The sequence below is a fragment of the Thamnophis sirtalis genome, unplaced genomic scaffold (assembly GCF_051295495.1).
Source record: "Thamnophis sirtalis isolate CommonGarterSnake01/CBP01778 unplaced genomic scaffold, rThaSir2_p1.2 scaffold_9, whole genome shotgun sequence".
Classification (NCBI taxonomy): Eukaryota; Metazoa; Chordata; class Lepidosauria; order Squamata; family Natricidae; genus Thamnophis; species Thamnophis sirtalis.
The window spans coordinates 49,156,829-49,184,641 of record NW_028261389.1 but is presented as its reverse complement, the minus strand read 5'-3'; the positions used below and the strand labels follow the sequence as shown (position 1 = coordinate 49,184,641).

The following is a 27,813-nucleotide window of genomic DNA, read 5'->3' as shown; positions in this document are numbered from 1 at the left end:
GAAGCCCATGTCCAGGATCCGTCTGTGTATGGTGGCTCTTGATGCACTGACTCCAGCCTCAGTCCACTCCTTGTGAAAGTCCCCAACACTTTTGAATGGCCTTTTCCTGACAATCCTCTCCAGGCTGCGGTCATCCCTGCTGCTTGTGCACCTTTTTCTTCCACACTTTTCCCTTCCACATAACCTTCTATTAATGTGCTTTGATACAGCACTTTGGGAACATCCAACTTCTTTTGCAATTACCGTTTGAGGCTTTCCCTCCTTATGGAGGGTGTTAATGATGGTTTTCTGCACAACTGTCAGGTCAGCAGTCTTTCCCATAATTGTGATTCCTACTGAACCAGACTGAGAGACCATTTAAAGGCTCAGGAACCCTTTGCAGATGTTATGGCTTGATTAGCTGATTAGAGTGGGACACTTTGAGCCTAGAATATTGCACCTTTTCACAATATTCTAATTTTCTGAGATGGTGGATTTGGGGTTTTCATGAGCTGTAAGCCATAATCATCACAATTATGACAAATCACAGCTTGAACTACCTTGCTTTGCATGTAATGAGTCTATCTTATATATTAGTTTCACCTTTTAAGTTGCATTACTGAAATAAATGAACTTTTGCACAAAATACTAATTTTTCGAGTTTCACCTGTAGATGACACTTCTTCTGACATACCTGTTAGCAATAGCCATGGCATTCATAATGAAAACTACACTTTATTTCTCAGCATATATTGATCTCTATTCTACAAGACCAGTGTACCTTTCTTCAGATTTGCTATATTCTTTCTTTTTTCTTAGATTCAAAGACATACATGTCTATTTTTCTTTCTTTAATTTCATTTGTTAAATTAAACTCTTCATAATGTACTTCCCTAATACATTAAACCCAATCTTCCACAGACCTACAAATACTAACCTCCATCATTACTTTAATCAAGCAAGTCTATCACATAATGCTTTTTATTAAAACACAGAAGGAATAGACTCAATTTGGAGTCTTAAGTCATATCCAGGCTACATGAAGAATTCCCTGATAATAAAAGTTAACCAAATCATACTTTGACCAGTATGCCAAAACCATAATCCAAATCCATTTTTCCCCAGTGTACCTTCTTAAGGAAGATAAGGAAAAAATGTATTCTAGCATACCTTGGTTGATAAAACCATCAAACAGGAAGGTTACATGCAGGGTACTAACACATTCAACATACTTTAGTGACTCTGTGATTTATCTTAGATTTCAAGCTTCTTTAAAGAGCGAAAGCTGAAATCAAATACTGTAGGAAAAAGTCATCCCGCTTAAGATGCACAGCAAATACTACCATGCTGCAAAGTTGAAAGAGTAATTTCATTTGTAAAAGGTAACCTGGCATTTGAATACTCTAAAGCAAGGCTGTCAAACTTGCGGACTGCTAGCTGGATGCATTACATGCTGGCCACGCCCAGTTTAGTGAAGGGGGGGAAAGTTGTGGTACATCTCATGACGCCACCGAGTTTGACACCCCTGCTCTAAAGGAAATTAAAAAAACACTCTCTTCCTGCTGTGAAAAAGTATTCATAGGATGCCCTGATACTATTACATACCTTTTCAACCAGAAATTATTTGAAACACAGCAATGAACTGCATATCTCTTTAACAGATTCCACAATCTGCTAAGAAGTGATGAAGATAAATCATTTACCAACTCCTTTTTGACAGTTGTTAGAAATTTGACACCACAGACTTCCAGGGGCGGAGCCTGTCGCCGAAGGGGGCTCAACGGAGCTCCTCTCAGAGATCTGGTCTGTATATCTAAATAAGATCAAAGATATCACCCCTTTTTGGCAAGAAAGGGGCAGGGAGAAGCTCAGTGGCTAGGGTCTATTCGTAGTTCACAGCCTTCTTCTTTTTTTTGGCTGTGGACGGAGATTAGATCCAGCGTTAGCTGAGCTCTTATCTCCAGCCAGTTCTTCTCAGCTGCCTTTTTTGCAGCCCTAGACAGGAGACTCCCCCCTCAGGACAAAGCAAAGTTGTTTGAAGTTATGATTAATACGAGCGGGTCCCACCCCTGAGAGGTTTTACTTTTATTACTATCTTAAACACCAGCCTCGTTTGTCCTAGAGGCTTCTTTGTTTAAACGCATTACAAAATGGCGATTTTTCTCCGTTGGTGACTGATAGGGGATGTACTTATCCGGCTCTACCTTCCTGGAGACTATTCCTCATTAACTACCCAAAATCTATAAACAATTTTTTTTTTTTTGGAAATTGAGGGGAGCGAGAGCGCTGTTTATTTGTTTATCTCTTTACTTACGATGGCTCCCAGGTCAAAGCCGAAGCGTTTTTCTACGAATGTGCTTAAAGAATCTGCTACAAAATCGCTGCCCTTGTCTCCTACGCCCTCTACTGGAGATTTCTTAACACAGGAATTTCTTTTTCAAATGCTTAATGACTTTAAACAGGAAATTAAAGAATTTGTATTGGAGTTATATGATAACTTAGAGACTAAGATTGCCCAAATGAAGGCGAATACGTTTGTAGCCGTGTCTGCTCTGACAGATTACACCGCTGAAATGGAGAATAAATTGGAAAGTTTGGAGGAGGCTAATTCTAATTTGACTACTAACATCCAAACATTACAACAAAAAATTAGAGATACTCAAGAACAGCTCGTTATGATAAATTTCAACAGGAAGGCATTTGCAATAAGAGTCAGAGGATTGCGCGAAAAGGAGCGAGAGAATTTGAAACAGACTTTTGTTGAGGCCTTCAGCCATGCGGTGGGAAGTCCGGGATTTAATTTTGATTGGCAGATTCGGAAAATCTATCGCCAGAATTCGTTGGTAGCAGAACAGCGACAGCTCCCGAGGGACATAATCATATATTTCTCCACAAAAGAATCCAGAAATGCGATCATACAAAAGTTTTACAATAATAGGTTGCGAGTTGATGGGCAGGATTTGATTGTCTTCAAAAAAATACCATCCCAGATGTTAAAAGCAAGAAGAGACTATACTTTCCTAACTGAAGAGCTTAGAAACCACCAGATACAGTATAAATGGGAAGCACCATCTGGCATCACGGTCACATTTGAGAATCAAAGATTTCGTCTCAATTCTGTTTCGGAAGCTCGAGATTTCTACTATAAGACTTTGAAGGCGGGACTTCCTGACTCACTCGGAAAAGAGGAAAGACAAGGCGAAGGGGAAGGCAAGCAGTAGACCACATGGTTGCAAGACGGAGGGTGTAGCTCTCCCCCTCCCGGAGAAGCAGAAGAGCGGAGATCGAGGATTTAGCTATGTCTTCAAAATATTTGTTTGGTTTAAGATACGGTAATCCTGTTTAGACCCAACAATTTGCAAGATATTCAGTCTCTAGACTACGATGTTTTCCTATTAGACATTTCAAAATATTTGTCAAACTTGTGGATTGAATGGGGGTTTGCGATCTCTCTCCGGTAGAAAAAGCGGAATTGGATACTGGTGGTGTGATATTGGGACTGAATTACGTGGAGCGGATGTTGAACACATTTCACGGGACTTATATGTTTGAACTTTAATTTAAATTGTCCAGGACTTTAAAATGAAGAGAGTGGAGATGGTAACTTTACTAAATTTTGGTTTGGGAGGAAGGGAGCCGGGTAACGTGGGGTAGGTGGAGGGGTAGCGAAAGCCTGATCAGATTACTTCGAGTTAAAAGGCAAACTGACTCTTGTGTAAATTATTATTCGAAAATAAGGTTAAGAAAGATTAGTTGGAGTGACTACAGGAAGTAGTGGTAAATATCAGAGAAGCAAGGGATGAGGGCAAAATTCATGCGGAATGATTTACGTTGTTTAAACTCTATTAGAAGGGAAAGCTTGGTGAGACTATTTTGAGACAGAATGTAAACTGATTCTTGGGTAAATTATTATTTGAATATGTGGAATGATCCACGCTGTTTAAATCCTACTAGAAGGGAAAGTTTGGTGAGATTATTTTGAGCTAGATCGCAAACTGATGTCTGCATAAATTTGCATAAATTTTTATTTGAATATAAGGTTAAGGAAGATGAACTGGAGAGTCTACAGGAAGTTGGGGTAAATAACAAAGAAGCAAGAGACGAGAATAAAATATATATAGAATGATTTATACTGCTTAAACATTAATAAAGATGGGGGGGCTGAGCTTAATACAAAGAGTTTTTTTTTCTTTTTTCTTTTTTTTCTTTTCTTTTCCTTTTTATAATTTGTAATTTCTTTGTACCAATTTTTTTCTCATATTACTTTTATTTTTAATTCATAGGATCACAAGATACTTTAGAAGGGGTTTGACAGAGGACAGTGCCAGGTGTGGGCCCTGGGAAGTCGGGGGGGACTAGGGAGGGGGACCTATGGGGGGTGGGTGGGTGGGTGGTAATATAGTTTCAATAAGAAGAATGCACTTGTATACGGTTGTCTCTTCTTTTTTTTCTTTCTTTATATTTTTTTCCTTGGTTTTTTTCTTCTTTTTTTTAAATCATATTTTGTTTCCTATTTTCTATCTTTATAGCTCAATATTAATAAATAAGAGTTGAATAAAGGAATACACCAAGGGGAGAGGTAGAAGGAAAGAAGAGGAAGGAGCAAGGAGGGAGTAAGAGGGGAATGTAAGGAGGGCGTAGGAAGGGGAGAAAGGAAGGTTTGAGGGGAAAGGGAAGTAGGAAAGGGGAGTGTTAGAGGGAGGAAAGGAAAGTTGGAGGGGGAAGATGGGGTGTATGGAGGATGGAAGTGTCAGGTGGGGTTTTGTTTTATGCTGAATGATGATGAGTTGGGTTTTCTTTTTTATTTTATCTTATTTCTTTTCTTTTTTTTTTTTGAACAGAACTTTTTTATTTTTCTTTAAAAAAAACACAAATATGTCATCATTTGTCAATCATTAAGACATTGAAGTACAATTTTTTTTGTTATGTGTACCCCTCCCTCCCTCCACCCCCCACCCCCCCTCCTCCTTCCCCCCCCCCGACTTCCCAGAACCCGTACACGGTATGGATTTTTAACTAACACAGTCTAAAATCTATTGAGAAAAAAGAAATAAAGAAATTAATGACATTCTAGATTGACCTTAGCTTCTTCTTACTGAACTGACTTTTAACAGTTTAAATCATTTCTGATCTTAAGCATAGGCTAACTGGAATTTCTTAGTCCCGTATTTATTTTGTATATAGTCAATCCATTTTTTCCAGTCTCGTTTATATCTCTCATTTGAATGATCTTTGAGATATGCCGATATTTTAGCCATTTCAGCTAAGTTTGTTACTTTCAATGTCCATTCTTGGATTGTAGGCAAGTCTTCCTTCTTCCAATATTGCGCCACCAACAGTCTTGCTGCAGTTATCAGGTGCAGAATCAAATTGGTCTCTACCACTGTAAAGTCAGTACATATACCTAGTAAAAATAACTGAGGACTAAACTTTATCCTTCTTTTAAAAACATTTTGCATGACCCACCATATTTTTATCCAAAATGCCTTAACCTTTTGGCAGGTCCACCATATATGATAGTATGTAGCATCGAGAGAACCACACCTCCAACATTTAGGCTGTACATTCGGATACATAGAAGCCAACTTTTTAGGATCTAAATGCCATCTATAGAACATCTTGTAAAAATTTTCTCTCAGATTTTGAGCTTGTGTAAATTTCACATTTCTTACCCAGATTCTTTCCCATGTATCCAACATTATTGGTTCCTCAATATTTTGAGCCCATTTTATCATACAATCTTTAACTAATTCTGTTTCCGAATCCATCTGTATTAATACATTATATATCCTCTTTATATGCATTAAGCTTTGATCTCTTATTTGTTTAAACAGATTATCCTCAACTTGAATAAAAGTTTAAGAACGATGTAATTTGTTTGCAAGAAACTCATATCAAGTCAACTGATCAAAAATATTTGATCAACTCAAAACTTGGTCAACATTTTGCAGCTTCTGCTATGGAAAAGAAGAATGGTATAGTTGTATACTTAAGAAAAGATATGAAAGCTGAATTAATAGAAGCAGATCCCTTCGGAAGATATATTGCTTTAGACTTAATCTTAGAAGGGAAAAAGACATTACTTTTGGGAATTTATGCTCCCAATCAACAGCAAGATAGATTCTATAGAAATCTTCATGCCAAATTAGTACAGTGGGACTATAGTTCCTGTATACTATTGGGTGACTGGAATGGAGTGATAGACACTAAGAGAGATAAGAAGATTTCCCGCCTAAATACCAAGATGCGAGCAAAGTTACCCAAATCTTTCTTTGACATTATGGATGATTTTGAATTGAGAGATATTTGGCGAGAAAGAAATGCAGAGGAATGTGACTTCACTTTCTTCTCGGACAGGCATCAATCCCTCTCAAGGATTGATTTTATTCTAACCACTAATGATTTGCTTTCTAGGGTCAAGAAAACAAAGATTGCAGCTAGGATCCTTTCGGACCATAACCCAGTTTGGATGGAGTTGGGAAGGGTAGTGCAGGCAAGAAGGTCTTGGAGATTGAATGAAAACTTATTTAGATATGAAAAGTATATTAATGATTGTAAAAAATTACTATCTGAATATTTTGTTTTGAATATGAATAAGGGTACATCTATGGAATTTGTATGGGACGCAAGCAAAGCGTATATGAGAGGAGTTTTGATGAATATAAATAAAACACATAGAAATAAGCAAGGGTTAAAACGAACAGAACTGGAAGAGGAAATTAAGAGAAAAGAGCTGGAGTTAACAATGAACCCAGACGATACAAAGGTTAAGGAAGCTATTAACATATTAAAATCTCAATTTGACATGTTGATCTCTGACCAGGTGGCTACTAATCTATTATATGCAAAACACAATACTTTTTGTAATGCAAACAAACCTGGCAGATGGTTAGCTTATCAGATTAGGAAAAAAAGGAAAACTCGAAATATATCTAAACTGATTTACAGAGGGAAGGAGGTGTTTCAACAGGAAGAGATTCAAAAGGCTTTCTGGGAATTTTTTACAGAACTGTATAAAGGGGATAAAATTAATGGTTTAGACATAGACAAATATTTAGACAAAGAGAAAATACCTTCAGTTAGAGAAGAACACAGGCAAAAATTGAATCAACCAATAACCTCGGGGGAAATCCTGCAGGTAATTAAGCAATTAAAGTCAGGGAAAGCACCAGGTACAGATGGCTTGACAGCGGTTTACTATAAAAACTTACAGTTAGTCAAATATCTTGGAGTTAACATTTTAACTTCAAATGGGAAATTATATAAGCATAATTATGAACCACTTTGGCATAGCATACAGACAGAGATGAAAAAATGGGAGAAATTGCACTTATCTTTGCTGGGTAGGATAGCGGCAGTGAAAATGAACATTTTACCAAAATTTTTATTTCTCTTCCAAATGTTACCTATACTTAAAAAAGATGCGAACCTTTTAGAATGGCAGAAGGGTATCAACAAATTTGTGTGGGCAGGAAAGAAGCCGAGGGTAAAGATGAAAATAATGCAAGATGTACGTGAGAGAGGAGGATTGAAACTACCTAATTTAAAACTATATTATGATGCAGTGGCATTATCTGTAATTAGTGATTGGATTCACTTAACCAATGATAGAATATTGAACATTGAGGGACACGATCTGGTATTTGGTTGGCATGCTTACCTGTTATTCAACAAAAAATTGGATAAGAACTTTAAAAGTCATATTTTAAGAAATGCTTTATTGCGGGTCTGGAAGAAATACCAATATAAATTAAATGACAAGATACCCATGTGGGCAATTCCTAGACACGCAATTGAAAATATGAATACAGCACAAAAACATGACAGAATTACCTACAGACAGCTTCTTACCTCGGAAAGGGGGGTATTACAATTAAAATCTTTAGAGGTATTAAAAGAGGAGAAGGTAGTTCAAACATGGTTCCAGTATGGGCAATTACAGGCTAGGTGGAAAATAGATCAAAAAATTGGTTTTATTCTTATTTCTTTTCTTATGGCAAATATCCAGTATATAAGTGATTGTAAAATTGAATGTGAAAATGAATAAAAATATATTTGGAAAAAAAAAAAAGAAATTTGACACCACAGGAAGTATATGCTCATTTTATCAAAAAGCTCCAGACATTAGGAATTTCGCATAGGTGAAGCAGAAACGTATTCATGTTTGAAGAAGTATTCTGAATGTGATAGGCAGAGATGGGACAGATACAATGAACAAATAAGAGTTTACAAGAAGTTATTTATTATATGGATCAGAAAACAGCAACAGTAGGAAAAGAACAGAGGAAAAGAAATTAAATAAGTATGATTCTTCCCCATTGACTCCTACAATTAAATGCACTCGTTCTTGAAATGCATCTACTAATTGTTTTCATAAAGAGTTAAACATAAATGTTAGTATTTTCTAGCAATGGCTTAAAAATGATACAGTAGTAAATACGTACATTTCTAATATGACTAGTACTAGTCATAATATGTATACCTAGAGAGGTTCTGTGCTGGATTCCTTTAAAAAAATTGTTTTATTTGGATTTACTGACTGTCGCTGCTCTGCCAAGCCTCTTCCCTATTACTATCTGGATTGCTCTAGCATTGCTATTACTGAAATAATTTTTTTACACAATTTTCTTATATTCTTCTAAGAAAACTCTTATAAAAGAAACAATTGATTATGGAGTCAAAAGTAAATTTTATATTTTGATCCATAGAAATCTTTGGCTGAGAATTTTGCTGTAAATTCTGCATTATCAAAATAGTTTTAGAAATTGGCAGCCAGTGCACTTCATATGCATTATGCTTAATGTATTGTATTTATGTTGTAACGTACTGCTGAACTAATAAAAATGCTATTGCACAACAGCAATGCAAATTTGTGCAAACAACACTAAAATCTGTACTTTAAAAAAAGGGGGGGAATAAAAAGATTTTTATTAAAATCACAACCGATAGAAAAGTATATTGATCAAGTGGGGATGGGGGAATTGGCCTGGCCTTCACACAAGTACTTGATCCCACTTTAAGGACACTTTAACATATGAATTTTCCAAATGAATCAAAGTTTTATTTTCAAGGCAAAAAAAATTGATCACATAAAATATAATTACAAGTTATTTCAGTACTTCAGGTTGCTGCATTCACTCTGGATTGCTGGCCTATTTGCTTCGACTGACAAAGAAAAAAAACGGACATTGAAACATGTTTAACTTGTGATGCAGGAAGAAGAAATGGTAGCGCATTAAAAGGAAGGGGAAGAAAAATTTCAGAGATTGTCCCAGAAACTTCAAGCCAGTTAAAACACTGGCAGAAGAAAAGATTTAACATCAGAAAGTTGCAAAGAACATAACTTCATTTAGAATTAGTTAATTTTTGTGAAAACTGAAATTCATGAAAGAGGACAGAAATACATTTTGTTTTAGTTGAACACACACAAATGTAAATATTAAAGAACTTTACTTACAATTTTCCAGCCAAATGACAAATTTAGCTTACCTGCTATCACCTGCATTTGCCACATAGAGTTTCCCCAGTAAATACACCACCACAAGAGCCGTACAACCACCAGATATATTGAAGACAGCTTTTTCACGTTCTATCTGCAAATCCTGAGGGGGGGGGAATTACATCATAATTCAGAAAATAATTTCAACATGTACAATTAAATCTGAGTGATGCTTGGATTGAAAAGCAGACCATGCTAGGTTTTTCTCTTCTACCTTTGACACACTAGGAGAATAAAAATTAATGAATACTTAACTCTTGAGCAGGAAAAGCAACTGATTAAGGAAGTTAACAAGAAAGCAAAGTACTATTAAAAAATTAATTGAAACATACACCATGTATTCAAAGTAACAGCATGGACTGTAATGTCAGTATTCCAAGTAATGCATCGCTAAAAACACAACTCCGAGGCAGGTAAATATCTCAAAGAACATGTTTATTGGATACATCATATCGGCACAGCTAGTGAAAACCAATTCTGAAAGTTCCCATGGTTTTCTCTCTAATTATAAGAGCAAATATTTCCCTTCCCAGTCATCAGTCACATTGTCCAATGAAAGTAGCTGGCAGGCTGCTTGGACACTCCTCTGGTCCTTCAACTGCCACCTGTTGGGATGACCTTGGTTCCCACAAGAAAAACATTTTGTTTTGACTGTTAGCTGATTTATCTACTCCCCCCTTCCTTCCCCTTTTCAAAGTTCATGACAACTACAGGTTCCCGAATCTAGGAGGCAGTGCTCATCTCCGTTTCTAAGCTGAAGAGGCAGCACTGTCTGATGACGATTCCATGGTCATGTGGCTGGCATGACTAAATGCTAAAGGCGCACAGAGTGCTGTTACCTTCTCACCAAAGTGGTCCCTATTTTTCTACTTGCATTTTTACATGCTTTCGAACTGCTAGGTTGACAGAAGCTGGGGCAAGTAACGGGAGCTCACTCCATTACACAGTGCTAGGGATTCAAATTGCCGACTTTTCTGATCGACAAGCTCAGCATCTTAGCCACTGAGCCATCACATCCCCTTTGTGGCAACTATGAGGTAGCAAAAGATGGCTTCAGCCAGGTTTGCTTCAGAGTTGAGAAATAATTTAAGTTGCATGGTTCTTGCATGTCCAAACCTAGGAGGTCAAATACTAAGATTTTAATCTCAGTTCACATCTTGATTCAACAATTTTTCACTATCAGGAGTAAAGAAAACTTGTTAACTTTTGCCCCTCAACATAACACTATACAAACTAAACACATAGCATTATTTAGCATGGTGGTAAAATGGATTATACTGTTTGACTGGCTGATTTGGAAGAGTAATACAAATCCTCAACTTTCAGGATCACATTTGCAGGTGGTGTAAGCAATAAAACTAGAAGAAAACCCAAATTACAATTAAAACAACAAATATACCATTATGATCTTGGTATAATGTCCATGGGGGAAAAGAGATCAGTTTTAAAGCCTTTCTACAGAGTTAGGGCCAACCACATTTTAGGAGGCGACTGTTCCAAAAATAAGCACAACAACAAAAAAGAATGGTAGATGCAGTAATATATTATCTTCGAACAAAAACCTGACAGCCAGAAAGCAGAATACAATAGTCCTGAACATAGGATCACAATTGAGCCCAAAATTTCTGTTGCTAAATGAGACAGTTGCTCAATGAGATTTGCCCCATTTTATGACCTTTCTTGCCACAGTTGTTAAGTCACAAAAGGTGACGCCACATGATCCCTGGACTCTGCACCCATCATAAATCTGAACCAGTTACCCTAAAACGCCTGCATTTGCCTCCGGACCCAAAGCAGGAAAGGCAGCCAATGCGAGTTACCGCAGCTGAAATGCAAGACAAAGCACGGGAATCAGCGTGGTGATCTTCTGGATAAGATAATAAGAGTGCTTGAAAGTGCAACATTCCTGTAAATAAACTTTTTAACCTCCAGTTAAAGCTTTTTAAAGAGAGTGGCAGAAGAAAGCAGGGAGCGGGTGTTACAAAGGTTTCCCACATTCGGGCCAGCAGCGAATGGACTGAGCCGTTAGCTAGAAGAAAGGAAGTGATAGATCTTGAGAACTGCTTAAGGAAAGCAAATTGGAATCTCTCGGTGTTTGACTTTCACTCTATGCATTTGATTTTCTTGGTAACTTTTGAGAATCCAAATATTTTCTGTGTTGCTTTCTAATATGTACTTCCTGTAAGCATAAAATATCCAATTTCAATTTCTCTAATTTGTTAAATGTTCTTCTTTTTATTGTCTAATTTAATCCATTTTTTATTAATGGAGATTACTTTTATTTCTTCCTCCATGTCATTGGTTTATAGGTTTAGTTGATCTAGTCAGTCTTAGCTCCCTCTGCTCCTTTGTCTTTTTGGCTATTGCTCCTTCTCTTAGCACTTTCTCTTCCTGTTCTTTCTCCATCTTCCTTTTCCCTTACCTTCCTGGCATTTAGCTCCTCCCTCTTCTCTTACCAGCATTCTCTCTTGTGCTGCTATTTGTTGTTCATAGACTAGTGTATCTAGTCTGTACCTTTGTTCTTTCCAGTTTACCAAAATCCCTTCTGGAACAAGCCATCTAAAACTCACCCCTTTTTTGATCAGACTCTTAGTCAGAAACTGGTATTACTTTCTTATTTCTCTAACCTTCCATGGGACTTGCTTCAATACCATTATCTCTCTAGACTTGTATTTTATTGTGGTACTTCTTTCTGCTTGCAATATTTCATTTTTAAAGGTTTTGTTGACAAATCTTAAATGTACCTCTCTGAGCAAGTTGTTTCTAATTGCATATCTTGTATATACTCTAAGTAACTCGTCTATTCTGCCTAGAATATATTCCTTACTCATTTCTGTAGCCGCTGAGAGAATTTCTGCGATCTTTTCTGCTAAATTCTCTCCTTTCTCCTCTTCTATGTTCTGGAGTCTTAGATAGAATTTGGATTTTTCCATCTCCCAAAATACACTGGCTCCATCTTGCTTTTTATCAATTGTTGTCAGCCTATAATCCATCTCTTCCACTTTTTTCTCTGCTATTTCTGCCTTTTCTTCTACCTTCTGCAGTCTCTGCTCATTTTTCCCCATCATTTCCTTGACTTCTTTCAATTCGTCTTTCCACCTTGCCCACTTTCTCTTCTACTTTATTTATATGCTCCTTGAGATCTGCATGTATGTCTTGCAACATACTTTTTAGCTCCAAAACAGCTTTGTCTTGTTGCGTTACTAAGCCTGTTGCTTTCTGTATCGCTGAACCGGGCAGAGTGGCTGTTGCTGATGCATATGATGTTATTTTCTTCATCTTGGTATTTGGTTCTGACATTGTTGTACTTAAGCTGTAATCAAATTTTGTAATCCAAAGAGTGTCAGCATTCCAAATACCATGCAGAATTAAATCAGAGTCGAAGGCAAAACTATGCTTAAAGTTCCAATTTAATAAGACAGGCATGTTGGCATCGTGCTGTGGGATTCCAACTCTGGAAGTTACATCAGAATCCCATCCAGTTAAAAGTTCATGATCTTGTCCCCACACCCACAGTCTATCACATGGTCCAATCTTCTTCTTCCATGCTGGTGTCTCCACCCAGCTGCTTCTGGTCAGGTGTGAAAGTGCGGAGACAAAGAATGACCTTGGCTTCTAGTAAAGAATGAAAAACAATACATTCCACAATCTCCCTCCTATCTATTCCCCCCTCCCATCAACTAAACTAAAGAAACAGCATAATGAAACTAAAGAGAGTGTGGCAGGCCAAAATTCTAAAAGGAATATAAATGCAGGCCTGACATTAGTAGATTAGTAGATTGTTATCCTGGAGTTGCCCACACCAGCCCAAGCACCAGCTTCCAATAAACCAACCCCTGTTCTTGGACCCCGTCTTCAGGTTCTTGTTACCTTAATCCATTCGCTTTAAAATGCCCAAGTGAAGGAAAAAAGGAAAAAGATAGGAAATGAGAAAAAAAAATATTGGTGAAAAGGCACTCACACACACACCCTCCCAAAAAGGGGAAAGAAAAAAAACCCCACAAAATTAATTCCACAATAGTAATCCACATCCCATTGCAAGAGGTTAAAAAGAAAGAAAGAAGGAAAAAGATAAAAATTGGGTAGGTAAAAAATAACCCCAAAATAGCCAAATTAACAGAAAAAAAGGAGACTTTAGTATAAATTGTCTGGGTTATCCAAATTTCTTCTCCTCATAGGAAAAACCCTCACACTGTCAGGAAGACATTCTCAGCAGCCCATTATAATGTAGCAAAGGAGGGCAAGGCAATGTTTACACAGCTGGTCTTATTTCTTTTCTCTAGAGGACTTTCATCAATTCGTGGTTGTCAACAATGGTTCAAGGTCAATCCTTCTTAGGCAGCTTTTAATGGGCACCATTTACTATTAGATAGCAATGCAGACAATTAATTCAACATATTTGTAAATAGTGGAATAAACTATAAATCTACAAAGATGAACAAGAAGCTGAGAAAAACCCTACCCAAAACATTTTTCACGATGGTAGAAGAATTAAATTTGCAAGAGGTTTGGAGAATAAGACACCTGAAAGAAAGACAATAAAGATTCTACTCCAACAGACATTTGCCATGGTCAAGAATTGATATGATGTGGATGTCAACAGAACTAACACTCAAAACAATTATGATAGACATAGATATAAGCACATGGGAAGATCTTAATCCAATAACAATGACTTGGAAGGGACAGAGAAAAAAGGGGAAATGGACTTTAAATTCAAAAATATTTGAAAGAAAAGTTTCCAGCAATATATGGAAAAAGAATTGACGTATTTCTTCCAGGAAAATAGAAAGGAAGACACATCATTACAGAACTTGCAGAGACACTTGCAAAGCATATATCAGAGCCACTGCAATTACATACTTAGGGAAAAATAATAGACAGAACAGACAAACTCAAAAGAAGTTGGAATCAGAGTACAAATGTTTGGATACGAGGCTGCAGAAAAACCCACTAAATAAAAAAAAATATGATGGAACTGCAAAAACATAGATTTAATATGATAGAAAATGAGGACTTTGCAAATAAAATAAAATTGGCAAAACAAAACTTTTTTGAAAATGCAGCTAAACCAGGACATTGGCTGGCTTACAAGATGAAAAAGGAAAGAGGAAAAAAAGCTGATAAGTCAACTGGTGGATGAAGAAGGGAATATACAACATTTAAATGAAAAAAAGGAAAAAATAATTGAGAATTTCTATAATAAGTTGTATCAGCATGAGAGGGTTCCAAAAGGGAAAATCAGACAATTTTTAGAGAAAACTAGAATAATCAAAATCCCATAAAAATGTAAGAAGGCACTAGAAGAAAGAATTACAATGATGGAGGTAAAAGAAGATATCAAAAGGCAAATGAAGGGGAAAACACCAGGACCAGATGGATTACCGGCACAAGAGCCGAGGTGGTGCAGTGGTTAGGGTGCAGTACTGCAGGCCACTTCAGCTGACTGTTATCTGCAGTTCAGCAGTTCTAATCTCACCGGCTCAAGGTTGACTCAGCCTTCCATCCTTCCGAGGTGGATGAAATGAGGACCCAGACTGTGGGGGCGATATGCTGACTCTGTAAACCGCTTAGAGAGGGCTGAAAGCCCTATGAAGCGGTATATAAGTCTAACTGCTATTGCTATTGCTAACTGTACAAAACATTACAAGAAGTATTAAGCAATGTAATGTTGGAACTATTCAACGACTTATTAAGGGAGGGAAAGACGCTAAAAACATGAACGGAGGTATATATAATGTTTATACTAAAAGAAGAGTCAGATCCACAACAAGTAAAGAATGATAAGAATTATTTCACTATTAAATGCGGATTATAAAATTTTTGCATCAATAATGGCAGAAAGAATGAAGAAACTTTTAAATGAATTTATACACATAGACCAAAGTAGATTTCTCCCCAAGAGACAGATCAGAGACAATATGCGAATTGTATTGAATAAGCTAGAGTACTATGAAGCCCACCCAGAAAAGCAAATTGCATTATTGTTTCTGGACACTCAAAGGGCCTCTGATAAGTGAACAGGCAATTTGTGATAATGCAATTTCAAATGATGGGATTTGGTGAGGAATTTATAAATATGGTTAAAACGATATATAATACCAATCGGCAAAGGTAATGGTAAATGGTGATATGACAGGAAAGATAGTGATTGCAAAGGGAACTAGACAAGGATGCCCACTATCGCCATTATTATTTATACTGACACTAGAGATTTTGACTAGAGAAATACGACAAAATAAAAAGGTGAAAGGTATGAGTGTCAAGAAGGAAGAATATAAATTACAAGTGTTTGTGGATGATTTGGTGTTTATTATGGAAGATCCAATAGAAATAGGGCCAAAACTAGTTAAAATAATAGAAGAATGGGGAGAAGTAGCGGGCTTGAAGATTAATACAGATAAAACAAAAATTATGGTGAAAAATATGACAGAAAAACAGAAAAAAGAGTTGATGGGGAAACTGGACATACAGGTGGTGAAAAAAGTGAAATATTTGGGTATTCAATTGACATCAAGGTGTGTAACACTAAAGGAGGATAACTATTATAAGGTGAGAAAACAAATAGAAATAGATCTGGAAAGATGGGAAAACCTACAATTATCACTGATGGGAAGAATACCAGTAGTAAAGATGAATATATTACCAAGATTGCTATACCTATTCCAAACAATACCGATAAAATTAGAAAAAAAATTCTTTGAAAGTATGAATAAAATAGTGGGGAAATATATATGGCAGGGGGAAAAAGCAAGAATTAATATAAAAATGTTTCAAGATGCAAGGATTCGAGGTTGATTTGGATTACCAAACTGGGAATTGTACTATCAAGCAGCGGGACTAGCTTGGATGAAAGAATGGATTTTACTGAGAAACACAAGATTATTGACATTGGAAGGTCATGATGTGCAACTGGATTGGCATGCTTTTTTGTGGTATGATAAAAAGTAGGGTACATAGCTATTCTCAAAGACATTATGTAAGGAATGGATTAATAACAATATGGGAAAGAGTGAAAGGGAAACATTATTTAGAAATACCAATGTAGCTTTCAACAATGGAAGTATTGACACCAATGTTCCCTCTAATTTTTTTCAGTGTGTGCGGAAAAGTATAGTGTTTGAGTGACACATTTTCATGCCTGAGCACTTGAATTTTTTTCACAGATGTTTCACAGAGCAATTGATTTATAGTATCTGAATTGGAATGGAGAAAAATGGTTTTGTGTGTGTGTGTGTGTGTGTGTGTGTGTGTGTGTGTGTGTGTGTGTGTGTGTTTGAGTGAGTGAGGGATCCGGTAAGGGAACTGCGCCTATTTAGAAAAGAAGGTAAATTATTGCAAACATGATCAGTCAAAGATAAGTATGGGGACAGGTTGGGCGATAGAGAGAAAGTGATAAAAGAGTGGGAAAGAGGAAGAAAAAAGAGGGAAGAGAGACAGAAAGAGACAGAGAAGGAGAGAGGAAGTAACAGAAGAGTGGGAAAGAAGGAGAGAGAAAGAGAGACAAAGAGAAAGAGGGTGAGAGACAGAAAGAGACAAAGAAGAGAGAGAAGGGAGGAGAGAGAAAGTGACGGTAGAATGGAAAAGGAGAGAGAAAAAGAAGAGAGACAAAGAGAAAGAGGATGAGAGAGACAGAGAGAAGAGAGGAAGAGGAAAGAGTAAGAGAGAACATCTCATTTCAACCCTGAGGTGTAAATATTCTCTTTGATTAGTAATTTTATTTGTCCATTTACTATCCAATACTCTAATTTCTCCTTAAGTTCATCAAGAATTCCCTTCTTTTTATTGAATTTATCACAATACCTTGAGAACAACTTTTTCAGCATAGCTTTACAGTTCTTTAAAATACAACTTCCTGACTGCTAGAAAGCAGAGAGACGTACCTGAGAAGTACCCAGACAACACACTATTAAATGGAAAGGTGGGGGGGAGAAGGGGAAAACAGAAAGAAAATGTTATATATATATATATATATATATATATATATATATATATATATATATATATATATATATATATATATATATATATATATATATGAGTGAGATATAAAGGGAGGGGGGGACATAACTAGGGTAGGCTAGTGAAGGTAAGGGGATAAGAAATGATACTAAATTATATTTGGGTTGGCGGAAATAGCATCCCAAGGAAACATAAACTGAGTTTTGAAATATACATCAACAACAATAGAAAAAGAAAGGGAGAAAGGAGAGAATGAAATTGTAATTGTAAAACATTGTAATATTTATTCATTTTCATATCTCTGTTTTTCCACTGTTGTGCAAACACAATTCCAGGAGCTGCTAACATGTGTAAAATTAAATATATATTGTACTCCCTTTCAAATAGCCAACAAAATATTTCTGGTTTTAATTCCATATCTTGCTTTACCATTGCTTCTAACCACTAACTTCTGAATAGCTACTTGGACCGACCTAAGTACTGAACCTAATTAATATATTCCTGTTTTTTGGAACTGAGAACTAAATTTCAGAAAAAGGAAATCTGTATTGCTCTGGGAATATGACATTCATTCTTGAACTATCTTCCTGGATGAAAAACTATATCTTTCCTGTTTGTTTGTATCTTTCCTGTTTCTCATCCTTTCTGAAAAGACTGTACATTGTTGATTGAAAGCAGAGGTCACTTCTGTTGCCTGTAGTCCTCAGCTTACAACCACAATTGAGTCCAATATTGTTTTATTTCTTTGGCAGGCAGTTAGTATTACTTAGCATAATGAAGAAGAGGCAACAGAGTATGACTGCTTTCTTCTCCAAAAAAACCAAGAGTTGAGGAATCACCTGATCCAAAATAGTCACCAGCACAAGCACTGCCAGCAGCGCCAGTACCACCAGCAGCACCAGCACAAGCACCACCAGCACCACCACTACCACTAGTTGAGGTCGGAGAAAGCAGCAAGTCCATCGACTCCACTGAAGTTCCACAGCTTCCTGACTGCTGGAATTTGCAGCAATATAGACACTTCAAGGATAAGTATGATGGACTGGCATCCACAAGAAGGTGGGTTGTGAGTACTGTGCAAAACCCATGTTCTCATTAGAGAAAGGTATTCATGTTTCTAGAGAATGGAAACATTTCCAGGTGGCACCAGCAGGGAAAACCAAGGATATACAACAAGCACCGCTCAGAAAAAAATTAAGGGAACATTTTCAATCAAAAGCACACCTTATTTGCGTGGAGAGCAGTAAGCAACGGGAGCAGGAAGCTTTAACCAAATCCCTGGATAAGTCAACTGAGAAATATTTACCCAGTACTTGCACAATATTTTCTACTGTTTACGATCTGGCGCAAAGATATAATCCATTCTCAGACATCGAAGCGCAGGTAAATTTTCTAAATATGGTTGGAGTGGATGTGGGAGTTGACTTGCATTCACGGAGATCTGCAGTGAAAATAGTTGAATTCATTGCGAACCAAATCAAGACCACCGTGTTTTCAAGGATTATTGCAAATAATCAAAAGGTGTGCCTAATAATCGATGAAGCCCCAACACTTTCAATGAAAACAGTGCTGATAGTTTTTGTTAGAGTTAAGGATCCAGAATGCCCAGCAACCGTCTTCGTTGAGCTTCTGGAATTACAGAAACAAGATGCGGAGACCATGTATTCCACATTGATGGGAAGCTTGCATAAAGTTGGATTTACCACCGAATATCTACAGAAGAATTTAATCGCTTTCTGCTCTGATGGTGCCAATGTTATGCTTGGAAGAAAATCTGGAGTCAGCGTCAGAATAGCTCAAGACTTCCCAAACATCATCATCTGGCACTGCTTGAACCACCGCCTGCAACTTGTGCTGGACGATGCAATAAGAGAAGTGAAGCAGATCAACTACGTCAAGATCTTCCTTGATAAAGTACACACCACCTTCCACAAATCCTGCAAGAGCCAGAATGACCTCTTCCAAATCTCCGAACAATTGGGCATAGAAATTGTGAAGATTGGCAGAGTTTTGGGACCAAGATGGGCTGCCTGTAGTTTAAGGGCAACCATAGCTGTGTGGCATGCTTATCCAGCACTACATCAGTTTTTTCAGGGCAATGAAAGATTCCCAGGCATGGCTTCCCGTTTTGAAAATTTAAATTTTTTAAAGGATTTGGCCCTGATGATCGACATCCTAAATGAGATTTCTCTTCTGTCAAATGCCCTACAGGGGAGAGAGACAAATATCATTGTGGCCAAAAAGTTAGTATTGCGAACAATCAATGCTTTTGAAGTGCTTAGGCAGAGAAAGGGCAGATATGAAACAGAACTTGTGGAAGTGCTAAAAATACAAGCCTTCAAAAACATCAATTTAGCTCAAAATCAACGATTTGTTGCCCTTCCTTGTGAAAATTTTTAGAAAGCATCATCACCAATTTGAAGAAAAGGCTGATGGATTGCGACCATCTAAGAACAGGTAGCCTATTGCCAGCAGCAAACAAGTTACACTTTATCACATATTTGGAGCCAGATTACTGGAACATTGAAGATAGATTCATTCCATGGTCTGAGGCAGAGGAATCATTGGTTGCATTTGGCAGTATTTTTAATTTTGAAATTAATTTGAACGACTACAGATATTTTTTGGAAAATGTGCTGAAAAATCCAGACAAGTACAAAATTCCTAACAGTATCAGAAAAGCTACAGATATTGTCAGGACAATTGCTGTTAGTTCAGCAGAGGCGGAAAGGGGGTTCTCAAAAATGAACCTCATAAGTTCAGAGTAAAGAACACGCCTAATTATTCCAAACATAAGTAATCTGATAGTGATAAGTGTTGTTGGCATACCTGTTGAGAGATGGGACCCAATTCCTGCAGTGAAAGTTTGGCTCAGAGCGCACCACCACACAGCTGATGATCCACAAATAAAGACCAGGAAAGCTGCAACAGAGGAATCTAGAAACTTAAGAACAGTATGGAGATATCAACAACCAGGAAAGCAATAACACAAGTAAGTACTTGAGTGTATCTCTTTCATTGTGTTATTCTTATGTAAGGTGTAAGTGCAAGCAATTAAAGTCTTGCTTTCTGTGTCTGTCCTTTGTGCAGGTTGTTTGAGCAAAGTGATAAGGTGGTATGCAGAAGACGGGCAAGCCAGTGATCCTTCCTCTATAAGTAGCTGTCTTTATTGCTGAGTGTGGTCTGTGCTGTGTTCATCCTTGAGATAGTGAAGTGCAAGCAATTAAAGTCTTGCTTTCTGCGTCTGTCCTTTGTGCAGGTTGTTTGAGCAAAGTGGTACGGTGGTGTGCAGAAGACGCAAAAAAGGACAGTAATTTTCCTTTTCTATTATTTTGTGTGCTGGTTTCATCCCAATGCAGTGTATGCAATGAAAGAGTTCATTTCTGTGTCTCTTCTTTGTGCAGCCCATTCATTGGAATCAGTGATACTGAAGACTGGCAAGAACAGTCATCTTCCTTCTCTTTTATTGTTTTTGTACTTATTTTAATCTTATTGCAGTTCATCCATTGGGGCAAAGAATTCAGTGACATCGTCTTGGCCACTCCCACCCGGTCACATGGCCGGCAAGCCACTTCCACCCAGTCACATGGCCAGCAAGCCACTCCCACCTGGTCACATGGGTAGCAGACCACTCCCACCCAGTCACATGGCTGGCAAGCCATTCCCACCCGGTCACATGGTCAGCAAACCACTCCCACAAAGGAGGCCACATCCACGGAGTAGGTTCCGAAAAATTTTGAAACCCACCACTGATTTAGGGATATACTTAACTGCAAGATGTAGCACTCTTAAAGAGAACAATTATCATAAACTTAAGCAACAGATTGCATCTGATCTAATGAAATGGGAAAATTTACAATTATCAATGATAGGGAGAATTTCTACAATCAAAATGAATATTTTACCTAGAATTTTGGTTCCACCACAAATGCGTGCACAACAAAAGCCTGACTAAACCGCGGTGTCTAAAGCACGGTGACAAAACCGCGTGACGAATTAGCGACTAATTAGCCCTAAAGCGCGCCAACAAAAGCGCGCCGACAGAAGCGTGCTGTAACGTAACCCTCAACCTAACCCTAAACCTAACCCTAAATCTAACCCTAAACCTAACCCTAAACCTAACCCTAAACCTAACCCTAAACCTAACTGTAAATCTTACCTTAAATGAAATCGCGCTTCGGTTGGCGCGCTGTTGTCGGCGCGCTGTTGTCGGCGCGCTTTTGAAATCACGGTTTTAGCGCCGCGGTGTTGTCGGCGCACTTATGACGTTCGTGCTTTTGACGGGTCACGAGAATTTTATATCTGTTCCAGACAATTCCAATTAGACTAGGGAAAAATTATGTTGATGAATTAAATAAAATAGTATTGAAGTTCATTTGGCAGGGGGGGAAAGCAAGAATAAAATTAAAGTCGTTACAAGATGCTAGAACAAGAGGAGGCATGGGCCTACCCAATTGATAGGCCCATGCCTCATATCACCAGGCAACTAGCTTCATGTGGGTTAAGGAGTGGATAACACTAAGGAATTCCAGACTATTGCCTTGTTGTTGGGATGGCATGCTATTTTTATGGTATAAAGGTTTATGGTATAAACACAGGGTTATTTTAGAAGACATTACTTAAGGGAGGCTTTGTTATTGAATTGGGAGAAGATTAAAAAGCAACATTACTTAAAAATACCAGTCTGGCTATCAACTATTGAAGCTTTTTCATATCAAATAACATACAAAAAGGAACAATCGGTTAGATATGATGAAATTTTGAATGCAGAGGGTAAACTCAAATCTATGCAAGAGCTGAAACAGGAAGGAATTAAAATGAATTGGTTTTCATATATGCAAATACAATCTAGATATGACAAAGACTGTAAAATGGAAGTTTTTATGATAAAAAAACTGAGTTAGATAAAATCTTGACAGGTACTGATGAAAAAGTAACTAAAAAACTCTATGGACATTTACTAGAGGTTAAACTAAAAGAACAAGTTAAAGAACCTATGATAGCTTGGGGGGGAAATTTTGGACATGGGACTGAATTAGAGAAATGGGAGAAATTGTGGTCCCAAAATTATAAAATGACAATGTCAACAGCTTATAAGGAAAATTTGTATAAGATATTTTTACAGGTGGCATCTATCCCCAACGAGAATAGCAAGAATGTCCAAGAACAAATCCGAAAAGTGTTGGAAATGTCATCAGACTCCGGGATCATACTACCACATGTGGTGGACTTGTACAGAAGCTAAAAGGTATTGGACTAAAATCCACATGTGGTTGGAGAAAATGACACCGAAACACATAGACTTTAAACCAGAGACTTTTTTAATGGGTATTATACCAGATACATATAATAAAGACTTGAAATATTTGATCGTAAATATTTTAACGGCAGCCAGAATCGTATTTGCAAAAAAAATTGGAAAAATGAGAAAATACCAACGCAGGAGGAAGTTATTTGAAAAACAATGGAATGTGCTGAAATGAGTAAATTGACATTTGAAATTAGAGAACAAGAAGATGAACAATTCCATAAGATTTGGGACTTGTTTTATCAATGGATACAATTATTATAATTTTAAATTGTAATAATAGAATGTGATAGGAGACACTATAAAGACATATTACTTTTATATGGATTTTACAAATTTATAATAATGTAAGGTATATATATGAATATATATTCTATAGATTCATAACAAAGTAATGGAATATTGGTATATATATGAATTGAATATTTAGAATATTTTGTTTAAAATGAAGAAACAAAAATTGTAGTTGAATATATGAGATACAATGATAAAAATGTACTTATATACATTTGATAGATATTTGATGATTTTACATATAATTGAAAGTAATGATGCACAAATATAAAATGTTGGTGAATCTTTTCTTTATATACTGAAAGAAATACCAGAATAAGATAGATGATACCATAATGATATGTTATTATTGAATAGACTTACAATGATGTAACAGATAGTTAGCATACATATGAACTTAATCTTTAGAATACATGTTTAAAAGGAAGAAATTATAAGAGTAAACTGAATATATGATTTACAATGATAATCAATGTATTACTGTATATTGGGTTGATAACTATTTATTTTATTTGCAACTGTAAGCGGTGACGCACGAATGTTTGTGACCAAACGACATGTTACATAGATATGTAACTGATTATATTTTTTATGTTATATGTATGTTTTTGTTTGTTTTTAAAAAAAAAATTTTAAAAAATAGGGAAGCTCTGGTTGGGCCACTCTGGGACATTCACAAAGTTGTACCTAGGCCATTGCCTTGGCTGCATGCTTAGGATCGTTGTCATGTTGGAAAGTGAACCTTCAGCCCAGTATGAGGTCCTGACCACTGTGGAACAGGCTTTCATTGAGCATATGCCTGTACTTTGCTCCATTCAGTTTTCTCTCAATCCTGACCAGGCTTCCAGTCCGTGCTGCTGAAAAACACCCCACAGCATGATGCTGTCACCACCATTCTTCACTGTTGGGATGATGATGGGCAGGTGATGAGTGGTGCCCAGTACCCTCTAGACATAACATTTAGAATTGAAGCCAAACAGTTCAATCTTGGTTTCATGAGACCAGAGAATCTTGTTCCTCACAGTCTCAGAGTCCTTCAGATGCTTTTTTGCAAACTCCAAGCAGGCTTTCATGTGTTTTGCACTGAGAAGAGGCTTCCATCAAACCACTCTGTAATAAAGCCCAGATCCATGGAGGGTTGCAGTGATTGTTGTCCTTCTAGAATTCTGTCCCATCTCCACAGGATCTCTGGAACTCAGTCAGAGTGACCATCAGATTCTTGGTACTTTTCTTACTTTTTGCTCAGTTTGACTGGGTAACCAGCTCTTGGAAAAGTCCTGGCTGTGCCAAACCTCCTCCATTTGAGAATTATGGAGGCCATTGTGCTTTTAGGAACCTTCAGTGCAGCAAGAAATTTTATTGTAGCCTTCTCCAGATCTATGCCTTGCAATAATCCTGTCTCTGAGTTCTGCTGAAAGATCATTTGACCTCATGGCTTTTGCTCTGTTACAATATGCATTGTCAATGGTGAGGCCTTCTATAGAGAGATGTATGCCTTTCCAACTCATGTCCAATCAATTTAATTTACCACAGGTGGGCTCCAATCAAGGTGTAGGAATATGTCAGCAACTATTAAAAGAAATGGAGTGCACCAGAGCTAAATTTCAAGAATTGTTGTAAAGGATCTGAATGCTTATGCCAGTGTGATTGTCAGGGATCCAAAAAAACACCCCCAACGAAATAAAACTCCGAGGCTTGTGTTTCCTTAAAATTCCACTTTATTAGAGATGTCATGTTGGCACATCTGGGAAAATCTGAATGTGAGAACTTCCAGGTTTTCCCACCCAGTTGAAAGTTCAAGATCCTGCCCCAACACCCACAAGTTCATCACATGGTCCAATCTTTCACTGCCATGAAGACAGATTCCTCCCATCCACATCTGGCCAGGTGCAAAGAAAAAAATCGACCTTGATTTTCTAAGAAGAATGTTATTATGGCTACACATCACCCAGCTCCCTATATCCCCCCTCCCATTTTCCCACAGTAGAAAGTGTGGCAGACCTGAAATCCAAACCAAAAGAAAAGATGGCTTGCAGGTCTGACAGTGATATATCAGGTTTTTTTTAATAAATTTATAGACATTTCTAAAATTCTGTTTTTACTTTGTTATTATGGGGTTCTAATGAGAAAAAAATGATTATGATTCAACTGAGCAAAATACAGATGCTCCAATTTTATAAAACTGAACCTGTTCTACCTTGTCAGTCTATTAATCATGTCAGAATCTACAGATTCGATCTAAAAGTTTTGGGCCTTCCAAAATGAAAAAGAACTGATACTAGGAGTTCTACCAGCACATGAAGGGCATTGAGGACAACGATTTTACATTAGTGGAAACATTTTTCCACTCACACATGTTAATCTAGGACCAAAATTAAAATGTAGTCTTTGGTAGTTATTATTCAATAACATCACCTTTGGATCCATATGCAAATCTGCAGATTTCTAGATATACCCATTGTCTAAAAACCTGATACAAAGAAAATCCATCATATAGTGACATCAAATATTATCAAATTTCATTCTTCAAAATTTTGTATTAAATTAAATTCCTCATATAACGTTTTTTATGTACAGTTCAGTATTATTCTAGAACTATCAAGTAGTGTTAAATAATTTTTAATTTTGTGTGTGTGTGTGTGTGTGTGTATGTAAAATATTTTGCAGCAATATGAAGGGGGAATAATCTAATCTATGTTGATGTAAACACTTCTAACTTTAAAATAATTTCAGGTCCTAATTATTGGATGTCATTCAATGATTAAAAGCCAAAAGGACAAAAGAGAAAGAGTTTTACAAAATCTATAAAGGGTTGGCCTCCTTTTTCTATGGAACATATATATCCCATTTCATATATCTCTTCATTGGAACTCCGCTCAAAATTCTATTATGAACTTTTGTCCTAACTTTGAAGGGTAGGAGGGAAAGAAACTGGCAACAGATATATCAAATTTAAGGAAAAGATACATTTTTAACCTTAAAATTATTGAAATGTTCCCATTTCCTGAAATGTTCTAACTATAGCAGTGTTAATCCACAGAGACTTCAGAATGAGTGTACATAATGGATGAAGATGATGTTGATAAAGATTAGTGATAATAATGGAATAGATAGGAAGGTGAAAAGAGTTTTGAAACTTTTTCAATTTGAAATACTCCATTTTGAATGCAAAATGATTGCCTGAAGTACCAAAGTATACTTACCATTTCCCTGAATGCAGTTTCAATGGCTCCCATGACAAGGCATTCCTGCAAGATCTTCTTTTCTGTAAAGAAGCGAGTAGGTGGAGTGCCAGGTGAACCGGGAGCTCCAACACTTCCTCTCAATGAGGCTGCCCGGGTTAGAGTTCTGATGTTGGCATTCATGCTTTCTGGCTCTTCCCCCAAGCAGGTTGGCGGTGGAACAGCAGAGTTTTTCAGGATGTCCACAATCTCCTGCAACTGCTCTACAATGTGATGCTGCAGCAACTTGGAGGCTACCACAGCTGCTCCAGACCCTGCATGGCCATCAAATAATGACCAATAATGAAAAGAGATGCTATCCGATTCCTGTTTAAGGAAAGAAGTATTTTTAGGAAATATTTCATTGTGGCTCTCCCATTAGTAGAATAAAAGCAGGTTTATACATTGAAATAGTTTTGAGGGAGGAGAATATATGGGGAGAATCTAAGCATAACATAAATCTTGATCTTAGCTCTACAATCTACTTTGTTTTCTGTTTGTACAAAAACAGTTTGTGAACAAACTTTGAAAAATATTCAAAGTTTTTCTTATCGACAATAGCAGTTTATTTTGCATAGATATGAATATTTCTACATATAATTTGGAAATTTAATTTTAAACTCTCAAATCAGCTCAGCACATTTGTTCAAGTTGAATGATCAATTGCATTTGGCTCACATCCAATTCATACAGGTTTATCAAGAATCCAGGACAATCTTTTCCTTAAAAACTCATTAAGCTTTTAAGGAACTTTCACTAATAAGTCTAAACACCCCATCTAGAATGTCTCACTTGTATTGCTACCTATTAATACAGCACACAGGAAGATCTTTACCACACAGATAAAACAAATGCTTTAGGGTGGAGGAATTCTCACCTCCAGCAGCATATAATTGTGCATTATTACACTTTTAGTATAACAATATTTATGGTATGATTACTTTATTCAGTTTCATCATTTCAGACTTGTAGTATGGACTAACAAACAAAATGCTTTGACTTGCAAAGTAACAGTGCCCTCTAGTAGTATGTTTCACAGCAGTATTGCTCACATTTTAGGAAAGAAGATAAACTTGTTAAGAAAACACTGTGTGTGTGTGGTGTGTGTGTGGTGTGTGTGTGTGTGTGTGTGTGTGTGTGTGTGTGTGTGTGTGTTCGTTCTTATACCAAAATGTTTATAGGTGAACCAATTGGCTGAATCACTGAAAAGATACAGAGACTTACTGAATTCTCTTTCAACTGCAATCCTTCCCCATTGGGCAATGACGATCTCCGCTTACTAGAGGAATTTCTGTTTGGTGTTGAATTAGTTGTTCCAATTTTCTTCTTCACCGTAAGCACTTCGCAACTTGCTTGGTCCTCATTATGTGTACTTTTCCCTGCATTGATCACTCTATGAAGAAAAAGGAACAATCAAAAGAATATTTAAAAAAAAACTAATTTGTTGTTTGTATGTATTTAACTCCTTGGAATTTAAATGCCTCATTGAACAAAACTTCAATTTACAAAATTTATAACACATGAAATAAATAACATTTTAGGATTTACAG

General features: G+C 36.9%; 1 protein-coding gene and 1 pseudogene across 1 annotated transcript in view; one reads left to right on the top strand and one right to left on the bottom strand.

The window, feature by feature from the left end:
* Positions 1-27,813, bottom strand: part of PPM1H (protein phosphatase, Mg2+/Mn2+ dependent 1H) — a 96,505-nt gene that overhangs the window by 31,738 nt on the left and 36,954 nt on the right. Inside the window, exons 2-4 of the mRNA XM_087723524.1 lie at positions 27,488-27,656; positions 26,246-26,590; positions 9,469-9,581 (exon numbers count right to left, since the gene is read on the bottom strand). Coding sequence (XP_087579650.1) covers positions 9,469-9,581; positions 26,246-26,590; positions 27,488-27,656 — 627 coding nt within the window. The remainder of the gene's footprint in view (positions 1-9,468; positions 9,582-26,245; positions 26,591-27,487; positions 27,657-27,813) is intronic.
* LOC148044121 (E3 SUMO-protein ligase KIAA1586 pseudogene) lies at positions 18,599-20,820 on the top strand (annotated as a pseudogene).